This window comes from Sphaeramia orbicularis, chromosome 18 (assembly GCF_902148855.1).
Source record: "Sphaeramia orbicularis chromosome 18, fSphaOr1.1, whole genome shotgun sequence".
Lineage (NCBI taxonomy): Eukaryota > Metazoa > Chordata > Actinopteri > Kurtiformes > Apogonidae > Sphaeramia > Sphaeramia orbicularis.
The window spans coordinates 2314331-2340047 of record NC_043974.1 but is presented as its reverse complement, the minus strand read 5'-3'; the positions used below and the strand labels follow the sequence as shown (position 1 = coordinate 2340047).

General features: G+C 39.9%; 1 protein-coding gene across 1 annotated transcript; it reads left to right on the top strand.

Moving 5' to 3' along the window:
• The first annotated feature begins 1078 nt into the window (after positions 1 to 1078).
• On the top strand, positions 1079 to 25637 carry LOC115438931 (butyrophilin-like protein 1). Its single transcript, XM_030162821.1, has 7 exons — positions 1079 to 1124; positions 7750 to 7853; positions 11546 to 11884; positions 19671 to 19958; positions 21350 to 21451; positions 24115 to 24393; positions 24925 to 25637. Exons 2-7 carry the CDS (start codon positions 7751 to 7753, stop codon positions 25635 to 25637), a joined length of 1824 nt encoding a protein of 607 aa, XP_030018681.1. The 5' UTR covers positions 1079 to 1124; position 7750.
• The last annotated feature ends 80 nt before the right edge of the window (positions 25638 to 25717 follow it).

Below are 25717 nucleotides of genomic sequence, written 5' to 3'. Positions count from 1 at the left end.
ATAAATAATGTATATAAAACAGTATAAAAACTAAAGTATAAAAGAAAAACCCTGACGGCATAAATATCTTTTTAAAAAAAAAGAGAGAGAGAGAGAGAAAAAGACAACTGTCCACCACAAAGGACATTCCATACAAATTTTAAAAACTGCATCTGAAAACACTGTTGCATCATGATGTTTCCAATATCGGCACTAATTTAATAAAAAACAAAAAAAAAGCTGGTACTTTGCTGACATTTCCTGAGTCTGAGGAGGTTAAAGGATTATATTATGATATTTGGTGAGAAATCACTCAAGAAAGGTTAAATAGAAAGAAAAATTAATTTGGGAACTGACACATAAGTAGCACTGGGTCTGTATGGAGTAACTGGACTTTTTTTGCATTTAAACAGTGAAAAAATCTCTTTATTATTATTATTATTATTATTATTATTATTATTATTATTATTATTATTATTATTATTACCATTATTATTATCATTATCATTATCATCATCATCATTATTATCATTATCATTATTAGGCCCTTTTCCACCGCAGGAACTTTTGCAGGAACTTTCTGTATTACCCTGAACTTTCAAAGTTCCTGGTGCGTTTCCACCAAAAATTACCCTGGTAACTGACCCTCCCCCGGCCCCGAATTTACCCCGAAGAAGTTCCTGGCACAGAGATAGTACTTTCCAGATTACCAGGAACTTTAAGGGGCGGAGCTGTGTGCTGGAGAAGGCCTAGACTGGCAGCATTTCCACATTCTGTTCACCACCAATATTTTATTTTTTATTTATTTGTATTTTATTTATTTTTATTTATATATTTTTTCATTATTTTTTTTATTTTTATTTTATTATTATTATCATCATCATTATTATTATTATTATTATTATTATTATTATTATTATTATTATTATTATTATTATTATTATTATTCTGCTGTTGTTTGACTGGTCCAGTCCACTCTGTGTCCTCTGAACTTAAATAAGTTGGACACCTCTGCTTTAGAAGTCGCAGTTTCTTCATAATCAAACTACAAATTGAACCGGAAGACTACATTTCCCATCATCCCTCTAGTCGGACTGTGCCCACTCACAGCCTTTCCAGTCACAGATTCTTTCCGTGCAGAACAGGTAGGAAACTGTTTTATTTCTACTTTTCTGTCCTTGATATCTGCTTCCAGGTTGTTTAAATACTTACTGACTGTAGTGTGGGACTGTTTTTCATTCTTAGATTTATTGTAGTCCAAGTGTCGTCGAACTTAGATTTGTGTCATTCACCGACATTTAGCTCATTTTCTGTTATTTTATTTTATTTTATTTTATTTTTTTAGATATTACAGGTACAAATTCAGGTATGTGTTTAAACCAGAACATTCTAACTGGTATAATGTGCCTGTTTTTATTTGCTGGCTGTTTGAGGTCATTTAAGAAGACGCAAACGTATCGATACGTGTCTGCAAATCCATGAATTAATCATTAACTATAACCAATAAATCCATCTGATATGTGGAACGGCTGCACATTCACCTGTTTTAACCTCAGATAGTCCGTTTAATTCTAAATCCTGGCCTGAAACTTGTGTTTTTTTATCGATAGTCATCTTCTGAATGAAAGTGAAAGTGAAAGTAAAGTCTTTGTGCAATGCTGTCAGTAGAATTAAAAAGTGTCTTTAGACAGAACAGTGAGATTCTATCAACAGTTCTAAGTTTGGACATTCTGCTTCGTGTTAGTTTTGCATGTTGTGACATATGTGTGGACTTGTTTTGCTCTGGTGTAATTCTTACTATGGTAAGGCTGGCAGTAGTTTGGCAGAGTGGGGCTTTGGCCGTTAATAGTGAACAAACTAAAGGAGCACAAAGCACACATGTTCCCTTGTTGTGATCTTGGTTCTGCTGGTAATAGACTACTACAGCATTTCAGCCTAAATGAGCCACACTCCCTTTACTTACATCAAAAACACATGGTTTTTCAGCAGGACTGTGGAGCACGGACCGCTTAGGGACCGTCTACAAAGTGCACAAACGCAAAGAGTGGGAAATAAGCTTTTGCTGAAGGAGGGACATTTGAATTATTTCTTGCTCAATAGCCCCGCCCACAGAGGGGGAGGAGCTTCCATATTCACAGACCATGACAAAAAAGAAATATTTAAATAGTTCCTCCATCAGTAGCAGAAGTATATTTCCCTAAACGGAGAGTTGTAGTAGGAAGGGGGAGGTGTCCTTGTCATGGTCTGTGAGTATGGAGGCTCCTCCCCTTTTATGGGCGGAGCTATTCAAAAAGAGATATTTAAAAAGTTCCTACTTCAATTGCAAAAGTATTTTTGTATAAACTGAGAGTTATAGTAGGAAGGGGGAGGTGTCCTTGCCATGGTCTGTGAGTATGGAAGCTCCTCCCTCTTTGTGGGCAGAGCTATTGAGGAAGAAACATTTAAAAAGTTCTTCCTTAGGGTGTCTCATTTTTGGGACTTCTTTTCTGATCCAGCTCTTAATTTGACCAGTTAATGTCTTATATATTAGTAACTCCCTCCAAAAATTTCAGCCCAATCCGTAAAGTTTTCGACCCCCCACCCCCACCCACCCCGCCATCGTTAGGGTGCCGGTCAGCCCAGTGCAGAAAACCCATTTTTCAGTGGAAAATCATGCATTTGTGGGTACCTGCTGAAGTGCAGAAAAGGGAGGGTACCAGATGGGTACTGTAGGATCAGATGGAGGGTACCAGATGGGTACTGTAGGATCAGATGGAGGGTACCAGATGGGTACTGTAGGATCAGATGGAGGGTACCAGATGGGTACTGTAGGATCAGATGTTCTGAGTGCAGATCTGTGAAATCAGGCTAGGACAGAAAGAAATCTGAAAAAACCTGGGATTGGACCCATTTTTAACTGTCACATGACCTTGACCTTGTCTAAAATCATGTGACCTTTGACCTGTACATGATTGTAGACCTTCATAAACGACAGTTTCATCCCCCAAAACCTCTAATATGACATTTGCGTGAGCAGATCTGGCAGAACTAACCCACAAATGAAGGATTTTCCATTAAAAATGGGTTTTCTGCACTGGGCTGACAGACACCCTAAAGATGGAGGTGGGTGGGGGGGTCTAAAACTGTATGTATTGGGCCGAAATTTTTTTGGGGAGTTACTAATATATAAGAGATTAACTGGTCAAATTAAGAGCTGGATTGGAAAAGAAGTCCCAAAAATGGGACATCCTAGTTTGGATAATTTATAAAAGTAAGTAGTTTCATAATTTAATTTTTTTTTTTACACTAAAACAAAGGCAAACATTGTCAGTTGTCATTATTTATAGGTTCTTCTGTTCTTATTTGACTGGTCTGGTCCACTGCAGATCAAATCAGACTGAATGTGGAACCTAAAAGAACAGGAGTTTGAGAACCCTGCTTTATACAGTAGGACTTTAGAGCTAGTTGTGTATGGCTAACCATTAAGGCTATTATTATGTAGAAGGGGACAGGAAATATCAGATTATCTTCCTCCTGCTCCTTTTCGAGTATGGGTGTGTACATGTTTGTTCACCTGATGATTATTGAATGTCTGCTGATGAAATGCACAACCATGAACGAAAGAAATGAAATACAAACAAACAAACAAACAAACAAAAAAACATCCAATGTAAAAGGTAAAGGAAAGTGGTTATTCTAGTCCAGGGCTGTCAAACTCATCTCAGTTCAGTTCCACATTCAGCTAAATTATATCTGCAGTGGACCGAACCAGTAAAATAATAACATAATAATATATAAATAATGTCAACTTTAAACTTTTCTGTATGTTTTAGAGCGAAAAAAGTAAAATTACATTATGAAAAGGTTTACATTTCCAAACTGTCCCTTCAGAAGATGTGAATAACATGAACAAACTGAAAAAATAAGTAATTTGAACACTATTCTGCTTCAGTTTATCATTTCCACATGTACATTAGAACTTACAGATCACAGTGGATCTACAAACACACAAAACATTTAATAACAGACAGAATATTGTTAAAATTGTACTCACTTCTCTTAAAACATTTCAGGTTGTTCATATTTGTTCAGGTTATTCACATTTTTTGTGAAATTATACTTTGTTTTAGTGTAAATACATGAAAATATTAACATTTACAAACAGAAACATTGTCATTTGTCATTATTTCTATGTTATTCTGATAGTATTTGACTGGTCCTGTCCACTGCAGATCAAATCAGACTGAATGTGGAACCTGAACTAAAAGGATTGTTCATATCTTCAATGTAATTTTTACATTTTACAAATTGATCCCAGGGCCGGACTGGACCTTCTGGGGGGCTGGATTTGGCCCCCAGGCCACATGTTTGACACCTGTGGTCTATACAGTTGTTTCCTCAGACAGCAGTAAAACATGACTCTGATCCATGTTTTTTTTTTTTTTTACCTCAGTGATCACAGGTTAAAAATGTGACACTGTAATACTGCATTTGTTCAAACAGAGGGCGCAGTTGAGTCAGAATATTTAGCCACAGTCCACCAAAAATGAAATGAATGAGGGTCCGATCAAGTAAAAGTGAACATCAGTGTCAAAAATTAAAGTTTCACCTCATTTCTCAAATAGGCTCATTTTTTTAATTTTAAGAACTCTATTTTATAGAACTGTTTTACACTATTTCAGTATCACTTGTATATAAAAAGAAATAAAGATATAATCAATATAAAATGAACCCCACAAAGGCCTAAAATATGTAAATATATTATTAACTAGAGGTGCATTTGAATTTTGTTTTTGTATTGCATTGCTTTGTCTGCCTGAAGATGCATGAACTTTAATCTCAATTGTGTTCTTTTAATCAATTACAATAAAGTATTGAATTGAATTGAAAGTATAAGCTGCAGGTTTAGAATTACTCAAGTAAAGTACAAGTAGCTCAGAGTTGTGTTAAAGTACTGAACAAGTTTGAGGGTGACTTTATTTCTACCTGTGGGTAGATTTGTTTTGCAGACAGAGTGAATGCATTTGGCATTAAAACAAAAACACACACTGAACCTGTTCAGCAGGTCCTGGATCGAGTGTCCAGACACAAAGTGCTCAGTGTTCATCAGTGTAGAAGCATGGATGAGTAAAAGAGTACAATGAAGGAATGTAGTGAATGCGGAACTGCAGTCAAACTGTGTCTATATTAGTTTTATGTTAGCTTAGTTCATTTTCAGTCATGGATGCACTTCAAAACAACAGAAGAAGAGAAAAATAAAACAGTGTGACTGAAAAAGGCTCAGGCAGAAGCAAAACTAATGAATGGCTGCCTACGTTACAGATTAAGCTACACAATACATGGTGTCAAGTACGGGAAAAAAATTATATATATTAGTGCTGTCAAGCAATTTTTTTATATATAGATATAATTCAAGTTTTTATTAGAGTTTTCACTTGGTACACGACAATCATACAATGTTGCTTGATGTTAGCAAAGAGGGCTTCTATACATACATGAAAAATATCAAAAATGCTGCAAAGCGTGGAAGTTCCCAAAATGAAAAAATAAAATAGATAAATAAATAGAATGAATGAAATAGAATTCATTTTTCAATTTAAAACCAAAAATAAAAAACAAAAAAACCCACTTTTTTTTGTTTTTGTTTTTCATTTTCAAAACCACAATGAAAAACTGGTAACGGTTTGTTTTTCCATTTCCCCATTTTGTGCTCAAATGAAAAATGGATAAAACGGATAACGACCGTTTCATCTGATTTTGCTATTTTCAATAAAGTTCAGTTGTCTGACCTGGAAGTAGTCATTACTAGGGAAAAAATAAACAAACGGAATTTTCCGTATTAACAAGATACTGTTTTCTGAAAAAATTTAAATTTGGCTCTGTTTTTCTGAATTAATCAATTCAGAAAAATTAATTTTTTTGTATGAATGCAATACGTTTCCGTACATATCAAACAGCTGCTCAATTATAGAAAAATATTCCTCCAGTCCGGCCATGATTCCGTTTGTTTATTTTTTCCCTAGTAACTTCCCTTCCAGGTCAGACAAGTGAACTATATTGAAATTAGCAAAATCGGATGAAACGGTCGTTATCTGTTTTTTCCATTTTCTGTTTGAGCACAAAGTCGTGAAATGAAAAAACAAACCGTTATCAGTTTTCATTCTGGTTTTGAAAATGTAAAACAAAAAAACGCGTTTTTTTGTTTTTAAATTGAAAAACAAATGAATGAATGATACACAGATTGAATAGATGAATAAATAGATAAATAAATCCTAGAGGTTCGTAGTTGAGCTGTGGTCCTGCTGACAGTCGGTCATAGTTCTGTCAGATCAGAATGGTTCCAGACTGCTGCTGTGGTTCCATCCCTACTGTTAACCTTCTGAAGCACACACTCATATTCAGTCTGTTTCATCATGTTTACTCATTCGTTTAACTGTGGGGCTTTAGGGGTTTTCCAGTGTTTAAGAATAATCCTAACTGCCACTGAGACCCCAACCATAACAGAAAATGTTCTGTTTGATACGTTAGCTGTCGGTCCTTTTCCCAGTAAACACAGCCTTGGACAGACTGGGACGCTTCTGTCCAACCAGTTCTTTAGAGTATGAACTACAACCATCCAGAAACCTTTGATGATTGGACATTCCCACAGACACTGGATCAGAGTACCATGATCATTTTAACATTTCCAACACAGTCAGTTCTTCTTCAGACCTCATCTGTTCAGTCTGACAGGAGTCCAATAATACCTTTGTAATCTCTGATATTGTGTACATTTGTCTTCACCTTCCCTTAAAAAATTTCCACATTGTGAAATTATTTTCCTCCATTCCTCATTCCCAAAAACAACCCCAGTGTCTTTTTTCCATAAAACCTTCAAATTGTTCAGATCAGAACTGAGTGTGTAGTTCATTCTTCTATAAAATCCTGAGGCTCTGTGATGGTGAGGTGGTCAAACCAAAGACTCCAGAATATGGTGTAGGCACATGAGACAGTTCCTGATCTGAGGATATTCCCACAAATGTTCCTTTCCTTTTAGTTTATATTTACTCAGTCGGTCATTATAGGACATAAACACTTCACCTTCATACAGATTATCCAGTGGACATATTCCATGGTTGTGCCAACTCTTCCAGTAGATTGGGTTTTTACCGACAAATTATAGGATTTTGCCACAAGGACAAATATAGGTGCTTATAATGAGATAATTTAAGCAATTATAAGCAATTAAAATTTGTAATCAGATTAATCACAGGGTTGCTGTGGATTAATTTGGATGAATCATGATTAAATATTCATTTTTAATCTATATTTATCGTGTTTCATTTTACATGAGCAAACAGACTCAAGAAAGAAGGGAATACATATGCACTTAAGGCATTTATTAAACACCTTCAACAGTTTCAACAAAACAACTGTAAACAACTATAAACAACTGTAAACAACTGTTCTACCTGTTTTTCTTCTGTCATATTTCCATCCAAAGGGACAACCTGCTGTTTAGTGTATTCCATCTTCATGGGTCGGTTCTGCTGGTTCTGTTCTTCTTCTGTTTTCTTCGTAACTTTTGAACCAGTTCTAAACTGTCCCTCCAAATCTACAGTTTTCCATGTTTTTCAGTCACCAGTCAAATTAATCCAACAGTATCTGGATGCATAATCTTTTACTCTTTTATTCTCAGTACCCATGAATGTCTTTGAAATAGTTGGATTGTGTATATTTTATATTTATATAAGTGCCTGTTAGACTTGTCCTCGTACTGAAATCTAGTTGTTTGTGTTTGCTTCATTCCAGGATGCTTCACATGATGCTCAGACATTTTAATAACTTCAGCTGTGGTGCCTTCACTGTCCTGTCCTACACTGTGCTTTTCCCTGCATTAATTCATCTGTGTACAGGTAAGTGACATACATGTATGATGGCATATTAGAGCAGAGTTAGCTCTGCTGTTTGTTTGTTTGTCTGTTTCTTTTAATTTGGTTTGACTGTATAAGCAGAGACAACTGAACCAAACCACCACTGAAAACTGACACTAATTACATCTACAGCTGTGGAAAAATGAAGAGACCACTGCAGTTTCCTGTGGAATCAGCCTGTCTGCATTAGGGCTGTTAGAAAATATCATTTCCGCAATATATCGTGATATTTCATGTCACAATACTGTATTGATATTAAAAAGTACTGTATCAATATTTTAGGTATTTATTCAAAAGCAGATATGGCAGAGGTTCATTTGTGGATTTTGTTTTTCTCTATTTGTTTCTATTTTATTTATTATTACTAGCAGCATTGTACCTGTGGTGCCATTGTATGATAGCATGAGTGGCTAAAATCTCCCAGCATACCTCACAACATTTGAATACGGACATAAAATTGTACCTAGTAGACAGTCTGGTAATGTATGTATTCATTTGGGCAGTTTGGCGGTGATCAGGCCTGTGAAGGCTGAGGAAAACCTGTACAAATGCCCTCCTGTGATGGAACATTGATTGGACGGACACAGAACATGGATTGGAAGGATTATCTAACACTCTTTTATTAAATAATGGTTATTTGAAGCATCCTAAAAGCACTTTTTACTGTCTGAGAGGCAGGTGGGAGTTCCTTTGTTGGGACAAAAATCCTGTTCTGATGTTAGTTGTGAACTAATAGAATCTGAACATTTGAACAGGATCTGAAACTGGAATGTCTGGAAAACAGAATTTCAGCTTGAACATTTGGTGATAGAACATTAGATCCTGTTGGGATCAAATAAAAATATGTTTAGTATTTGTGCAGATTTTGGGTATAATTCAATTCTTCAAGGAAATAATCATTTAAAAAAAGAAACAAACAAAAATTTCAGTTTTAACAGTATCATGATATATCATGATATATCGTATCGTGATCCTAGTATTGTGATTTGTATCATATCGCCAAATTCTGGCTGATACACAGCCCTAATCTGCATGTATGACAGCCGTTCCATTACTGTGACAGCTGCATTCCAACACAATGTTCCATGTCTTATTAAAGAAGGAGAAGTATAAACACCTCCACTGTGGCATTCACTGTCTTCTTGCATTAGAACTAACTGGGTGGCAAAAACAGTGACAACAGCATTTGGAATCCAAAAATAACTATTGAAAACTACTGGACTTGTGCTCTGCCAATGTTCCCAAACTGTGAGTTGGACTGGTTCTTCTATCAGGACAATGCTCCTGTCCTCAGCTAGGTCCGTAAAGGTGTGGATGAAGGACCACCACATGAAGACCCTGTCAGGTCCACAACAATCTGCCCAATAGGGCTGTGTATGGGCAAAAATCTGGTGATATGATCCAAATCACAATACTAGGGTCATGATACGATATATCACGATAGATCATGATACTGTTAAAAAGGAAATTTTTTGTTTGTTTGTTTTTTTTAATAAGATTGTTCCCTGGAAGAATTGAATTACACCCAAAATATGTAAAAATAAACACATTTTTATTTGATCCCAACAGGATCTAATGTTCTATCACCAAATGTTTGTAATTCTCCTAGTTTCCAGAGGAACTCCCATCTGCCTCTCAGACAAAAAAAAGTGCTTTTAGGATGATTCAAAGAACCATTATTTAATAAAACAGTGTTAAATAATAATAAATAAAATATAAACAAAAAATAAAAACAAAAAACAAAAATGAACCTCCACAATATCTGCATTTGAATAAATACCTAATAATATCGATACAGTACTTTTTAATATCAATACAGTATTGTGAAATGAAATATTGCAGAACCGATATTATCCAACACTCCTAATGTCGATGAACATAAATCTATGTTGTTTTGAATCTAGAACACTCATTACCCCTCTATCCTGTACAAAATTCAAAAATGAAGGTTTGTTTTCAAACTCTTCATCTTCACTTTTTGTAACATCTGTCAGCATCCGGGTTTTTTGCTCATGTGACTCTATAGTTTTCCAAAAAGATCTTTCCATTGCAGTTTTGCATGATTTACCATTTTCGATACAGCCAAAAAAGCACCTCTAATGAGCGCAAAAACTTTTCATCGAAAAACAAGAGTTTTGGTGAAAATTGTCATTTTTCTATTGGGCACAGTTTTATGTGCAAGTTATATTCAGGCAATTTGAGGGTCAATGGAAAAGCCACTTTAGAAGGTCAGAGAATGACAAAAGACAGAGTTAGAGGTGTTTTTATATCCTCCTGACACCCAGTAAGTCAACATTTTCACCATTTTACATTCAATAATTGCCTTAATTGGAAACAGCGTGATGCAACAGTTTTATCAGATACATTTTTTATGTTTTTTTTTTTTTTTATATAATGTCCTTTTCACTGAACATTATGTAATTTTTTATTTTAAAGTAAAGCTGTGAAACTCTTGTCCACTACAGAGGACACACACATTTCTGGGTCTCAGGAGGATGTATAAGGAACATTTTCTGAGCTTTAAATAGTGAATCTACTGAATTTCAAACAATGTCCTTTTTTTCTATAAAAAATGTGACTTATTGGAAAATGTACAACTGAACTGTCAGAGAATATCCTTTTTTTTCCATATGTTTGTTAGTTTTTCCCCAGGATCAGAGAATATCTGAGTTTTGTCTAATTTAAAAAAAATAAAATAAAATTTGTCCTGGAAATCTATGAATTTATAAAGACCAAACATATTCCTTTTTTTCCTCATAAATTTGATGTGGGTTCTTTCTCTCAGAAAATTTAGTTAATAATCTAAGACACAGGTGTCAAACATGTGGCCCGGGGGCCAAATCCGGTCCACCAATGGGTGTAGTCCGGCCCTGGGTTGAATTTGTGAAATGCGAAAATTACACTGAAGATATGAACAATCCTTTTAGTTCAGGTTCCAGTCAGACCAATTCAATCTCAAGTGGGTCATAATAACCTATAAATACTCCAGATTTTTCTCTTTGTAAATGTTTTCATGTATTTACACTAAAACAAAGTATAATTTTGCAAAAATATCTGAATAACCTGAACAAATATGAATAACCTGAAATATCTTAAGTACAATTTTAACAATATTCTGTCTGTTATTAAATGTTTTGTGTTTGTAGATCCACTGTGATCTGTCAGTTCTAATGTACATGTGTAAATGATAAACTGAGGCAGAATATTGTTAAAATTACACTGATTTTTTCATTACTTTTTTCATTCTAAAACAGAGAAAAGTTTAGAGTTGACATTATTCCTATATTATTATGTTATTATTTTACTGGTTGGGTCCACCGCAGATCAGATTTAGCTGAATGTGGAACTGAACTAACATGAGTTTGACAGCCCTGTTCTAAGAGAACATCCTTATTTGTACATATTATATTTTGTTCCAACAAATTTATGACTTTATGACTTTTTTTTTTAAACTTACCTTAGTTTTTCTCTTATTTTGTCTGTATGTGTGTGATTAATTTACAACTTTATTCTAGAGAATAAAATGTGTTGGTGTTGTAAAATCACTTCTGTGAAACTCATACTTCTTAAATCTTAATTGGTTCTATTACATCACGATGTGAAGTTTTGTTCTGAACAGAAGTACATTCAGTGTGTTCTCCAGAAAACTCTTCCACTTCTGTTTTGCTCCTCAGGTCAGGGTCAGGTGTCCAGTCCTTCTAAACCCTTGGTATCACTGGTTGGACACAGTGTAACTCTGCCATGTCACCTCGATCCTGCTGCTGATGCTTCACAGCTGACGGTGGAATGGACCAGATCAGACCTGGACCCTCGCTTCGTCCTGGTGTGGCGTGACGGTATAGAACTGGAAAGTAAAAAAAATCCATCCTACACCAACAGAACAACAGTGTCCCCTGAGAAACTGAAGCTGGGAGACGCTTCGCTGAGGCTGTCCTCAGTAAGGCTGTCTGATGAGGGGACGTACAGATGTTTTATTCCACAACTGAGAGACTCTAAAGTTCCGCTGGTTGTAGGTGAGTTTATTTCTGGAATTTGTAACGTGGACAGACTAGGGATGTAACAGTTACTGGTATAACGATAAACTGCAGTAAAATCACAGACGGTTAGTATTACATTTAAATTCTAATTATCATGATGACCGTGTTTGATTCCCGCACTTTTAGGGGAAAAAACCCTATGGAAAGATCTGCTTTTATGTCAAATATTTGAGTATAGCTTTAATTTATTACAATTTTAATTTTCTATACCTAATATTTGGAACCAATATTCACTTTTAAAGTCTATGAAAAGGTTCATTAAGCATCTGTGTGTTATTTATGCAATAAATTACAGGGGTTGGACAAAATAATGGAAACACCTTCACCTCAAGATGATAATGCCCCAATCCATACAGCTAGAATTGTTAAAGAATGGCATGAGGAACATTCTAATGAAGTTGAGCATCTCGTATGGCCGGCACAGTCCCCAGACCTCAACATTATTGAGCATTTATGGTCAGTTTTAGAGATTCAAGTAAGACGTCGATTTCCACCGCCATCGTCTCTAAAACAGTTGGAGGGTATTCTAACTGAAGAATGGCTTAAAATTCCTTTGGAAACAATTCACAAGTTGTATGAATCAATACCTCGGAGAATTGAGGCTGTAATTGCCACAAAAGGCGGACCTACACCATATTAAATTATATTTTGTTGATGTTTTAAGGTGTTTCCATTATTTTGTCCAACCCCTGTATATACATTTTTCAAATCAGATTTTATATATTTTTGCGTTTTTTGTCCTTTTGTGTTTTTATAGTAGGTTAAAGTGAAAAAATAACAGACAGATGATATAAATGAAGTTGTGCTGAAAAAACAGATCCCAAACATGGGTAAACATTTGTTTCTATAGTATATAAAGGCAAAACCAAAAGGACTGAAAAACAGACAAAATAGACTCAGACCACTAAGGGTTAATATTTGAATGTTTCTGACACAGAAGGGACATTGTGCCAATTTTATGTTGGTTTTTTTTTCCAAATACAACTTGGTTAAATTATTTCAGTGTGTGTATCAGTACTTTTTGAACATTTTGAGCACAATTTCAACAATACCGCGATAATAATGATAACTGTGATAATTTTGGTCACAATAACTGTGATATGAAATTTTCATATGGTTCCATCCCTATTACAGACTAAATGGCACAGGAACAAATGATACACACAAGTTCAGTAAAGAATAGGGTTATTTCCAAGATCAGGGGTCCCCAGCCCCCGGTCCGTGGATCATTTGGTACCGGGCTGCAAAGAAAAAAAAAAATTGTGGTTAATATTAAAGCAATTTTTTCCATTAGTCTTGTGGAGATTTTATTTTGAAAAGCGACCGTTTCCGCCCTCACCTCAACCGCTCTTGACTCTGACGCCATTTCATGAATCAGTAGAAACACAAACTAAAGAAAAGAGCCACAAACAAAATTCACTGGAGAACGTTTTTTGGGAAGAAACAAGGAAATGATGAGGCTGCAGAAGGGTCACAGACTGAAGGGTCACAGTCTGTAGAAGGATCACAGTCTGTAGAAGGGTCACAGACCGCAGAAGGGTCACAGACTGAAGGGTCACAGACTGAAGGGTCACAGTCTGTAGAAGGGTCACAGTCTGTAGAAGGGTCACAGACTGTAGAAGGGTCACAGACTGAAGGGTCACAGACTGTAGAAGGGTCACAGACTGTAGAAGGGTCACAGACTGTAGAAGGATCACAGACTGTAGAAGGATCACAGACTGTAGAAGGGTCACAGTCTGTAGAAGGGTCACAGACTGAAGGGTCACAGTCTGTAGAAGGGTCACAGACTGTAGAAGGGTCACAGACTGTAGAAGGGTCACAAACTGCAGAAGGGTCACAGACTGCAGAAGGGTCACAGACTGTAGAAGGGTCACAGACTGTAGAAGGGTCACAAACTGCAGAAGGGTCACAGACTGCAGAAGGGTCACAGACTGTAGAAGGGTCACAGACTGTAGAAGGGTCACAAACTGCAGAAGGGTCACAGACTGTAGAAGGGTCACAGACTGTAGAAGGGTCACAGACTGTAGAAGGGTCACAAACTGCAGAAGGGTCACAGACTGTAGAAGGGTCACAGACTGAAGGGTCACAAACTGCAGAAGGGTCACAGACTGTAGAAGGGTCACAGACTGAAGGGTCACAAACTGCAGAAGGGTCACAGACTGTAGAAGGGTCACAGTCTGTAGAAGGGTCACAGACTGCAGAAGGGTCACAGACTGTAGAAGGGTCACAGACTGTAGAAGGGTCACAGACTGCAGAAGGGTCACAGACTGTAGAAGGGTCACAGACTGCAGAAGGGTCACAGACTGTAGAAGGGTCACAGACTGTAGAAGGGTCACAAACTGCAGAAGGGTCACAGACTGCAGAAGGGTCACAGACTGAAGGGTCACAAACTGCAGAAGGGTCACAGACTGTAGAAGGGTCACAGACTGCAGAAGGGTCACAGACTGTAGAAGGGTCACAGACTGTAGAAGGGTCACAAACTGCAGAAGGGTCACAGACTGCAGAAGGGTCACAGACTGTAGAAGGGTCACAGACTGTAGAAGGGTCACAAACTGCAGAAGGGTCACAGACTGCAGAAGGGTCACAGACTGTAGAAGGGTCACAGACTGCAGAAGGGTCACAGACTGTAGAAGGGTCACAGACTGAAGGGTCACAAACTGCAGAAGGGTCACAGACTGTAGAAGGGTCACAGACTGAAGGGTCACAAACTGCAGAAGGGTCACAGACTGTAGAAGGGTCACAGTCTGTAGAAGGGTCACAGACTGCAGAAGGGTCACAGACTGTAGAAGGGTCACAGACTGTAGAAGGGTCACAGACTGTAGAAGGGTCACAGACTGCAGAAGGGTCACAGACTGTAGAAGGGTCACAGACTGTAGAAGGGTCACAAACTGCAGAAGGGTCACAGACTGCAGAAGGGTCACAGACTGAAGGGTCACAAACTGCAGAAGGGTCACAAACTGCAGAAGGGTCACAGACTGTAGAAGGGTCACAGACTGCAGAAGGGTCACAGACTGCAGAAGGGTCACAGACTGTAGAAGGGTCACAGACTGTAGAAGGGTCACAAACTGCAGAAGGGTCACAGTCTGTAGAAGGGTCACAGACTGCAGAAGGGTCACAGACTGCAGAAGGGTCACAAACTGCAGAACGGTCACAGACTGTAGAAGGGTCACAGACTGCAGAAGGGTCACAGTCTGTAGAAGGGTCACAGACTGTAGAAGGGTCACAGACTGTAGAAGGGTCACAAACTGCAGAAGGGTCACAGTCTGTAGAAGGGTCACAGAAGGGTCACAGTCTGTAGAAGGGTCACAGACTGCAGAAGGGTCACAGACTGAAGGGTCACAGACTGCAGAAGGGTCACAGACTGTAGAAGGGTCACAGACTGAAGGGTCACAGTCTGCAGAAGGGTCACAGACTGCAGAAGGGTCACAGACTGAAGGGTCACAGACTGCAGAAGGGTCACAGACTGCAGAAGGGTCACAGACTGTAGAAGGGTCACAGACTGAAGGGTCACAGACTGCAGAAGGGTCACAGACTGCAGAAGGGTCACAGACTGTAGAAGGCTCACAGACTGTAGAAGGGTCACAGACTGAAGGGTCACAGACTGTAGAAGGGTCACAGACTGCAGAAGGGTCACAGACTGTAGAAGGGTCACAGAAGGGTCACAGACTGAAGGGTCACAGACTGTAGAAGGGTCACAGACTGCAGAAGGGTCACAGACTGTAGAAGGGTCACAGACTGCAGAAGGGTCACAGAAGGGTCACAGAAGGGTCACAGACTGAAGGGTCACAGACTGCAGAAGGGTCACAGACTGTAGAAGGGTCACAGACTGCAGAAGGGTCACAGACTGCAGAAGGGTCACAGAAGGGTCACAGACTGAAGGGTCACAGACTGCAGAAGGGTCACAGACTGTAGAAGGGTCACAGACTGCAGAAGGGTCACAGAAGGGTCACAGACTATAGAAGGGTCACAGACTGCAGAAGGGTCACAGACTGCAGAAGGGTCACAGACTGTAGAAGGGTCACAGACTGAAGGGTCACAGACTGTAGAAGGGTCACAGACTGTAGAAGGGTCACAGACTGCAGAAGGGTCACAGACTGTAGAAGGGTCACAGACTGAAGGGTCACAGACTGTAGAAGGGTCACAGACTGTAGAAGGGTCACAGACTGAAGGGTCACAGACTGAAGGGTCACAGACTGTAGAAGGGTCACAGACTGAAGGGTCACAGACTGTAGAAGGGTCACAGACTGCAGAAGGGTCACAGAAGGGTCACAGAAGGGTCACAGAAGGGTCACAGACTGAAGGGTCACAGACTGCAGAAGGGTCACAGACTGAAGGGTCACAGACTGTAGAAGGGTCACAGACTGTAGAAGGGTCACAGACTGAAGGGTCACAGACTGTAGAAGGGTCACAGACTGAAGGGTCACAGACTGTAGAAGGGTCACAGACTGTAGAAGGGTCACAGACTGAAGGGTCACAGACTGTAGAAGGGTCACAGACTGTAGAAGGGTCACAGACTGAAGGGTCACAGACTGAAGGGTCACAGACTGAAGGGTCACAGACTGAAGGGTCACAGACTGTAGAAGGGTCACAGACTGTAGAAGGGTCACAGACTGAAGGGTCACAGACTGTAGAAGGGTCACAGACTGTAGAAGGGTCACAGACTGTAGAAGGGTCACAGACTGTAGAAGGGTCACAGACTGAAGGGTCACAGACTGTAGAAGGGTCACAGACTGAAGGGTCACAGACTGCCTGCAAACACAAAGCTGCATTTAGAAGGAAATATCAGGATTCCTGCCTCAGTTCCAGGTTCCTCAGGTCCTACAGGTGACACACCAGCTCCTCCAAACTGCTCCTGCACATCAGTCCATGTTTGAGACCACTTCAAACCTCTGTGCATTCTGGATTCAAGTCAAAGCAGAATATGCGGATATCACCACAAAAGCCCTGAAAGTCCTTCTGTTTCCAACCTCATATTTTTGTGTGTCTGGGTTTTCTGCGATGACAGTTACCAAAAAAGGAATCCAGAGTAGACTGGATCTACAGAACACCTGGACTGTGTGTCTCCATCAGCCCCAGATGGGACCGTCTAGTTACAGGGAAACAAGTTCAGGGTTCAGACTGGTTCTGCATTAGGGTGAGTTGATATTCTACTGCAGAACAGGGGTGTCAAACATGCGTCCCAGGGCCCAAATGCGTCCCCCCAAAGGTTCCAATCCGGCCCCTGGGATGAATTTACAAAGTGTATAAATTCCACAGTCCAGGCTGTGGAACTCATTTTAGTGTCGGTTCCACATCCAGACCAATCTGATCTACAGTCAAATAATAACAGCAGAAGAACAGACAAAAAAGAATGACTGCAGATTTACTACTGGGTTTGATGGGAAAATAATATTACATTATGCCTATAAATAATGACAACTTCAAAGTGCAAAAAATAACATTAAATTATGAAAAAATTTACATTTGCAAACTATCCTGTAACAATAAAATGTGAATAACCTGAAATGTCTAAAGACAATTCAGTCCAGTTTGAACTCTTTTCTTCCTGTTCCTCAGTGTTCAGTGTCTTGGTAGATCTGATCCAGAATGCACATGGACAAATGAGAAGTGGAGGCAGAATAATGGTAAAATTGCACTGATTTTTCTTGAGAAATTTCCTTTTTTTTTTTTCAGGTTATTACCTCCGCCAAGGAGGTTATGTTTTTGCCGGTGTTGGTTTGTTTTTCTGTCTGTCCATGTGCAAGATAACTCAAAAAGTTATGGATGGATTTGGATAAAAATCTTAGGAAATGTTGATACTGGAACAAGGAACAAATGATTAAATTTTGGTGGTGATCTGATCGGGGAGGGGGAGTGATCTGCCTTGGTGGAGGTCTGCGCTCTCAGAGTGCTTTTCTAGTTCACATCTTCTTTGTTTGGATAGTTTATAAAAGTAAGTATTTTCATAATTTAATGGGTTTTTTTCACTAAAACAAAGACAAAAAATTGGAGTTGTCATTATTTCTAGGTTATTCTGTTATTATTTTACTGGTCCGACCCACTGCAGATCAAATCAGGATCAATGTGAACCTGAAAGAAAATTAGTTTGAGAGCCCTGCTGTAGAATCATTGTAACTGCCTGATATCCAGTGTAAGTGTTTCAGATCACATACTCTGAACTGACAGAGGTTTTTGTCATTGGACCACCTCTACCCAGTCTGTGGAAAATTTTCATGCATGAAACTGGTCCGTAGAACAATAAAGGTTGGGGACCACTGTTCTAGATGATTCATTGATTATTTACTAAAAAAAGGGAAAAACTGTGAAAAAGCTCCTTGTAAATAACCCCTACATCCCAAACTGACACCTTCAGAGAACTTTCTTCACCAACTGACCAACACTAAACATTTTTCACTGACGTCTGTCGATTCTTTTTATGCTCCCGTCACCACAGTCGCACACGCACTCTGATGGCAGAAAAACAGTGTATCAACAGAGGACTAACTAATAGAATATGAACAGGACCTGAAATTGTAATGTCTGTAAAACAGAATTTCAGTTTGAACACAGTTTGAACATTTTGTGATAGAACATTAGATCCTGTTGTGATTAGAGCTGGGTAAAAAAAAAAAGATTTATTTGATTTTGGATCGATTTGTTTTTAATTTTGCGGAATCAATTAATGGTGGATGAGATCAATTTTTCAGAGCAGGACCGCAAGTAAATGACCCAGAAACCGCCGACGTGGAAGCGCAGCTAGCTCCATCTCACCAGCCCCTTGCAGAGACTTGGTCTTGGTCGTGCTCGCGACGGTTCTGGCGCGGGAGGAAGGGTGGGGAAAACCCCTCAGTGGGAGGTCCTCCCCTCCTCAAACTGGAACCTGCAGTGCAGATGAACTGGCCAGTGGAGGAGGGTTGCGGAAGCCAGTCGTTCTATAACTATTAACTTGGATGATCTATGGCTGAGTGCGAAGTTAGAGGAATAGTAAAGCCGAAATCACGAAGCTCCGCCCACCCTCCCCCTCCAGTGACTTTCTTGTACCAAGGGCCCAACATGGGTCTGTTTCAGGGGGAGGCAAACTGGTGTCAGTGCCCCAGGGTGACAGTAATGAGCCTTCAGGCTGGAAGCAGCAGGAATAAAACAGAATAAAGATGAAGAAGAAGTCTGTTCTGATCCACAGTAGAAACATGGACATGTTTGTGTTCATTATTTCAGAGCAGATTCATCTGTTTACTGATGAAATGTCAGATTTATTTCCTTTCTAATATCAGTATTGATTCTGTGTTGCATGGCTGCAGTAGTCAAAAAATCAAGTTACAACTCAAAATTGTACTTTATCACTAAATGAATCTGAATCAATCAATATTAAATCGAATCGCAATTAATTCAGAACCTTATGAATCAAAATTGAATCGATTAAGGAAATTGGCCATCATACCCAGCCCGAGTTGTGATCAAATAAAAATGTGCTTAGTATTTGTGCGGATTTCTGGTGTAATTCAATTCTTCAAGGAAATAATCATTTTAAAAAAGAAACAAACAAAAAAATTGTCTTTTTAACAGTATCATGATATATCATGATATATCGTATGGTGATCCTAGTATATGGATTTGTCTGGTATCTCCAGATTCTTACCAGTACTCAGCTCTAATCGTATGTTCTCATACACAGCCGTCCAACTGAATACCTTCCTAGTTCTTGTGTCTCTATATTCTAATAACAGAAGCATCTGTGGTTCTTTCTTTTCTTTTCTTTTTTCTGTCTCTTCTCTCCTGTCGTCAGGTGCTGCCTCCTCACCTGTTATTACTACAGTAGATGATCAGCAGAGCGGAGGAGTGGTGCTCCAGTGTCGTTCCTCTGGCTGGTATCCAGAGCCGCAGGTGTTGTGGCTGGATGAGGAGGGAAACCTCCTGTCTGCTGGACATCCACACACACAGACAGTCCGAGGTCCTGATGACCTCTATACTATCAGCAGCACAGTGACTGTGGACAACAAACACCAGAACATCACCTGCAGAATCACACAGAACGGCATCGCACAAACCAGAGACACCCACGTACATGTTCCAGGTGACTCAGGGTTTATGGGGTTCCTTAAAAACATGAGTTTTATTTATTCATTTATGACCCCGCCCCCCGAAGAGGAGGCAAGGGGTATTGTTTTTGGTTGGGTTTGTTTCTTTGTGTGTTTGTTTGTTTGTGTATTTAATTTTAGCAGTGAAACTATTGGTTGAATTCATACTTAATTGGGTTTACAGATTACCAGTGACCCAGAATACATGTGATTACATTTTGGGAAAAGTAGGTCAAAGTTCAAATTCTTTATGTATTTTTAAAATCTTTTTTTTCCTCATTTACTTAGAATGGCTGAAATTTGTTTATGCCATTTATGTTTATTAGGCCTGTAACATACACACATATTTGGTCCACATACCGAACTGAACTGTTTCAGTTCAGTCCACAGCTGAACCCAAACGGCACAGTTGCACATGGACATATTGAAAGAGCGGACAATGACCTGAAATACAAAATAGCAGCTGATATAAGGTTAAAAAAACAAAACAAAAAAACAAAAAACAGATATGATGTGAACCTGGAAGGAGACTGAAGACCCTCCACCATCAGTCCAGTTCAGTTTGGATCAGTTCAGGTTCAGGTGAAAGAAAATGAGGAAAGAGACGGGGAAAAGACAGACGTCAGTTGCCGCCTATGAACGGTAGTAGTAGTTCTAAAACACACATTCATTCTCTCTCTCTCTCACTCACTCACTCAGAGGAATAGAACCCCGGAGTTGGATGTTGAAAGTATTTAGTTTCATGTAAGTGTTAGTTACATTAGTTATGGACCACACCCTGACGTATATAACTGTGTAACCCCCCGTGTTTTTGACAAATCACACCCTGCACACACACATACTGTACTTCACATGTAATTTTTTTGGTTGTTATTTATATGCAGAATGTGCACTGACATTTAGTAATACTTTTTTTTTTTTTTTTTCTATTTGATTATAGCAGCAGAATTATATTACTTCTGTTTGTCTATATTCTATTGTCTCCAAAAATTGGGGGGGAAATGTTCAAAAATTCATAATAAATGGATTAAAGATATTTTGAGGGGTTCTCTTTCTTCCTGTACCAAACCGAAAAAAAAAAACAAAACAAAAAAAAAACGTGGCTATCAAAACCAAAAACGTACTGAGCCGAAAATTCGGTGTACCGTTCCAGGCCTAGTGCTCTGTATTTGACACATTGATTCAGGTTGGACAGGGGGCTGAGAACGGCCTAAACATACACGTGGAAAGCTTCTAATGTGGACAGAGAACACAGCAGTTCAAAGTGCTGTGTATATTTACCTGAGTCTCCATATGACGTTGAAGTGTCAGACCAAATGAAAATGTCAACTCCACAATGGTACAGGATGAAGCTGGAACCTTCTTGTTGTGTGTTTGTCCATCACAGGTCATTCCAGTTCATCTGCTCCTCTCCTGGTCGCTGTGATCGCTCTCGTACTGTCGCTCATTGCAGTGGCTTTTATTGTCCACAGATGTAAACAGAGAAACAGTAAGTATGGAAACAGTCAGTCAACAGTCAGCCAAGCTGTCCCAGCTCAGTAAATGTCCATATCTGACCATGGATGTGGAACTACAGACTTCCGTGGGAGGAGGGACATTTTTTTTTTAAATCAATTGTCAAGTTGAAAACAGGAGAACTGAAGTAATACAACTTCAGATTCAGGATTTAAAATTTTTTTTTAACACATCATGTGTCCAAATTGCAGGAAAGACTTCCACAATTCTTCCCAAAGCAAAGTCCATAAATATTTGGACAGTGAAACAGATGTTGTAATGTCTGTGTACAAAACTACAGTGGATCTGAAAGCTGCGGGAGACTTTCATCACCAATTTTTCCTCAGATGTGTCAAACCTCAGTCATATCCTCAGTTTCATGAATCCATTCGTCTTTCTGTCATTCCTCAGCTGAATCTCTTCCTCATGGTGAACAGTTTCTTAGTTCCATCCACCACAAACAAACCATGTGTTTACAAACAGAGCCGGGAGGGAACTCAGGCATCTGAGGAATTTTCGGAGCTCCACCTGGCAGCGGCAGCTGCAACAAACACGATGCAGAAACAGCTGGAGCTCTGCTTCCCTCCAGCCGTTTTTGCATTTCAGCCGTTTCCACGTCATGTTTGTTTCATTCATATAATATCATATGGTTGTACTGTCGCTGCCAGGCGGCTGCACGAACCTCCGTTTCCCACAATGCACGTCACGACAAAATTCCTCAGATGCTGGAGTTCCCTCCTGGCTCTGTTTGTAAACACATGGTTTGTTTGTGGTGGATGGAACGAAGAAACTGTTCACCATGAGGAAGAGATTCAGCTGAGGAATGACAGACTGATTCATGAAACTGAGGATATGACTGAGGATGGACAGATCTGAGGAAACATCTCCTGCAGCTTTAAATGAAACACTTAAGATGTGATTGAAACAAGAATATTCAGCTTTAATACCAACATACTGTATGAAGTGTTTTGAACTGACATTTAGTTCAAACAGTAAATTCCTCCTTCATGGTCTCCTTTAGTGTCTGATGTGAAACAGCTGTACCACCAACTCTCACTGTGGGAAGACTTAGACACATGGTTCATGCACTGTTAACAATTCACATTCACATGATCAGTACATTTATGTTCAGATGTTCTGTACTGGTCGTCTTCCACTTCTCCACATCTGGGTCTCGGGTCAGCAGCCCCAGCAGAGGAGCCCAGACTGCCCCCTCCCCAGCCCTCACTCATGAACAAGATCCTGAGATCCTTCAACTCGTCCACCTGAGGTCGGACTTGTGTCCCTGACCTGGAGTGGACACTCCACCCTTTTCCATCTGAGGACCATGGCCTCAGACTTGGAGGTGCTGATCTTCATACCAGCTGTGAACCGCCCCAGTGAGAGCTGGAGGTCACTGTTTGATGAAGCTAAGAGGACCACATCATCCTCAAAAAGCACAGACCAGATCCTCCCACCACTGAACTCCACCCCCTCCACCACCCGGCTGTGCCTAGAAACTCTGTTCATAAAAGTTCTGAACAGAACCAGTGACAAAGGGCAGCCCTGGAGGAGTCCAACCCTCACGGGGAACGGTGACAATTATCAGTAAATAATGTCAAAGTAAACACATCTACTCAAATGGACTTCTTGGTTGTCCTAAATGATTGTTTGAATATGTCGAAGCAAAGCACATTTCTCTTGGATGTCAATCCTTCATGACAGTGAACATTATGCATGTGTGTGTTCTGCACAAATGGACAATGGTAACCTTTATTTTGGCACCGATTGATTTGAAAAGAACAGGATCCTTTACTTCATTAAGATTTATTTACATGACATCCACACAGATGCACTGAACACATCTGAACTCATTTGAACTAGGGATGCAAATTATCGATTAATCCATTAATCATTAGTTGGTTGACCTTATCAATCGATTAAGCAGCGATTTCCTGAGAACCTGAATTTGTCTTTCAATATGGTCCATAAGAATAAAAAATAAATATTGTTTCTATACTTCATGAAAAACCATGTCACATTCCTTAATGATTGATTTATTGAGCTACTGGATACAGTCAGTGTTTCCTGTGGAATTCATCTGTTGGTGTGGGGGTCTGTAATGGGGGGGGGGGGGTGCACGCGTGTGTGTTTTGTCGGTAGATGGGGTTGTGCACACGTGCGTTTCGTTGGCGGGAGGGGGGTGCATGTGCGTGTGTTTCGTCAGTGGGGGGGCTACTCGCAGGGGATGCGTGCATGTTGGTTGGCAGCCACACGCGTGCGTGCGTGCGTCACTCTCCGTCCTACTTATGATACTATGGGGGGCGGTGCAGTCCGTGCCCCTGCAGAAGTGGAAGTGAAACTTTTCGCTCATGTATCTTTTCCCTACCTTAGTCGCAGGTGCACCGCTCCCACAAACAGACGGTTGGTCTGTGTTTGGTCCTCCATGTTCATAAAGTCATTCTAACTCATCAACACCATGATCCGGTTCAATGACCGGCTATCCCAGCCGCGGCGTCGCAGCACAGACAAACCAGCAGCCTTCAGACAGTTGTGGACAAGGGCAATTAACCAATAATTAACAATTTAATCGAGCAAATTCTTACCGACAATTAATCGTTAGTCAATTAATTGTTTACATCCCTAATTTGAACTCTTTTTTTTTTTTTTTGGTGACAGAGAAGAGTAACCAGGGGGATGTGGAATCACAGAAAGGAGAAGAGAAGAATGACTGTGAGAGTCCTGAAAACACTCCTCTGCTAAAAACAGAAACAGATGGAGGGAAACGTTCAGAGAAGGAGGAGAATGAGAGGACGAAGACCCAGGAGGAAAGAAGACAACAAGGACAAGAAGAGCAGGAGACAGTCCAGAACCAGAGACAACAAGGACAAGAAGAGCAGGAGACAGTCCAGAACCAGAGACAACAAGGACAAGAAGAGCAGGAGACAGTCCAGAACCAGAGACAACAAGGACAAGAAGACCAGGAGACAGTCCAGAACCAGAGACAACAAGGACCAGAAGAGCAGGAGACAGTCCAGAACCAGAGACAACAAGGACAAGAAGAGCAGGAGACAGTCCAGAACCAGAGACAACAAGGACAAGAAGAGCAGGAGACAGTCCAGAACCAGAGACAACAAGGACAAGAAGAGCAGGAGACAGTCCAGAACCAGAGACAACAAGGACAAGAAGAGCAGGAGACAGTCCAGAACCAGAGACAACAAGGACAAGAAGAGCAGGAGACAGTCCAGAACCAGAGACAACAAGGACCAGAAGAGCAGGAGACAGTCCAGAACCAGAGACAACAAGGACAAGAAGAGCAGGAGACAGTCCAGAACCAGAGACAACAAGGACAAGAAGAGCAGGAGACAGTCCAGAACCAGAGACAACAAGGACAAGAAGAGCAGGAGACAGTCCAGAACCAGAGACAACAAGGACAAGAAGAGCAGGAGATAGTCCAGAACCAGGCAGACCATGTCCTGGTCCACACAGACGGACAAAGGGTGAACGAAGGAGCAGAACTTCAGACTGGAACACAACAACATGGACACACATGTGATGGTAATGTGGAAAACGGTGACGCAGACAGTGATGGAAACATGGGAGGAGATGAACCTCCACCTGTTAGTCACAGCAAAGACCCTCTGAAAAAACAAGATGAAGACAAAACACAAGAAGAAGATCCTGAAGTTCAACGTGGAAGTGAGGAGACAGGAGCTCAGGTTCAGAAAGAGGAAGAAAATCATGAAGAACAACTTCAGCTGAAAGCAGAAAAAGAAGAAAAAACAGCAGATGAAAAGTTGGAACCCCTGAAGAATAAACTAAAGCAAATAGAAAGAGAGAAGAAGAAAGCTGAAGATGCAATTTCCAGAAAGAATGAGAACATAAAGGACCAAGAGAATCAGCTGAATGAACTGAAAAAGCAAAAGGAGGAGGTGGAGAGGAGACTCCAAGAAGAGGACATGAGGAATAAAACAGAGAAAGAAAGAGAAGACACCATGAAAGACCTGGAGAAGAAGAAGGAAGAACTTCAACAGGAAATACAAAAGTTAGAGAAAGGACTGGAGAGAAACCAGAGAGAAAAGACTCATGTTGAAACAAAGAAGTTAAAATTAGAGAAAGAAAAGAGTGAAATCATGACAAAACTAGAGTTACCGAAACAGAGAGAAGAGGATGAAGAGGAGGATGAAGATGAAGATCTGTAGAAAAAGAATCAACAGCAAGGAATGATGTTTATTCGACCTCAGGAAAGATCCAGTTCTTTTACTGTTGATAATTAGTCTGG

Coding starts and splice junctions, on each gene's coding strand:
- LOC115438931 (XM_030162821.1), top strand. CDS start 7,751: ATGCTTCACATGATGCTCAGACATTTTAATAACTTCAGCTGTGGTGCC. Junction 21,452..24,114: donor CAGATGTAAACAGAGAAACA/GTAAGTATGGAA, acceptor TTTTGGTGACAG/AGAAGAGTAACCAGGGGGAT. Junction 24,394..24,924: donor GCAGGAGACAGTCCAGAACC/AGAGACAACAAG, acceptor TGGTCCACACAG/ACGGACAAAGGGTGAACGAA.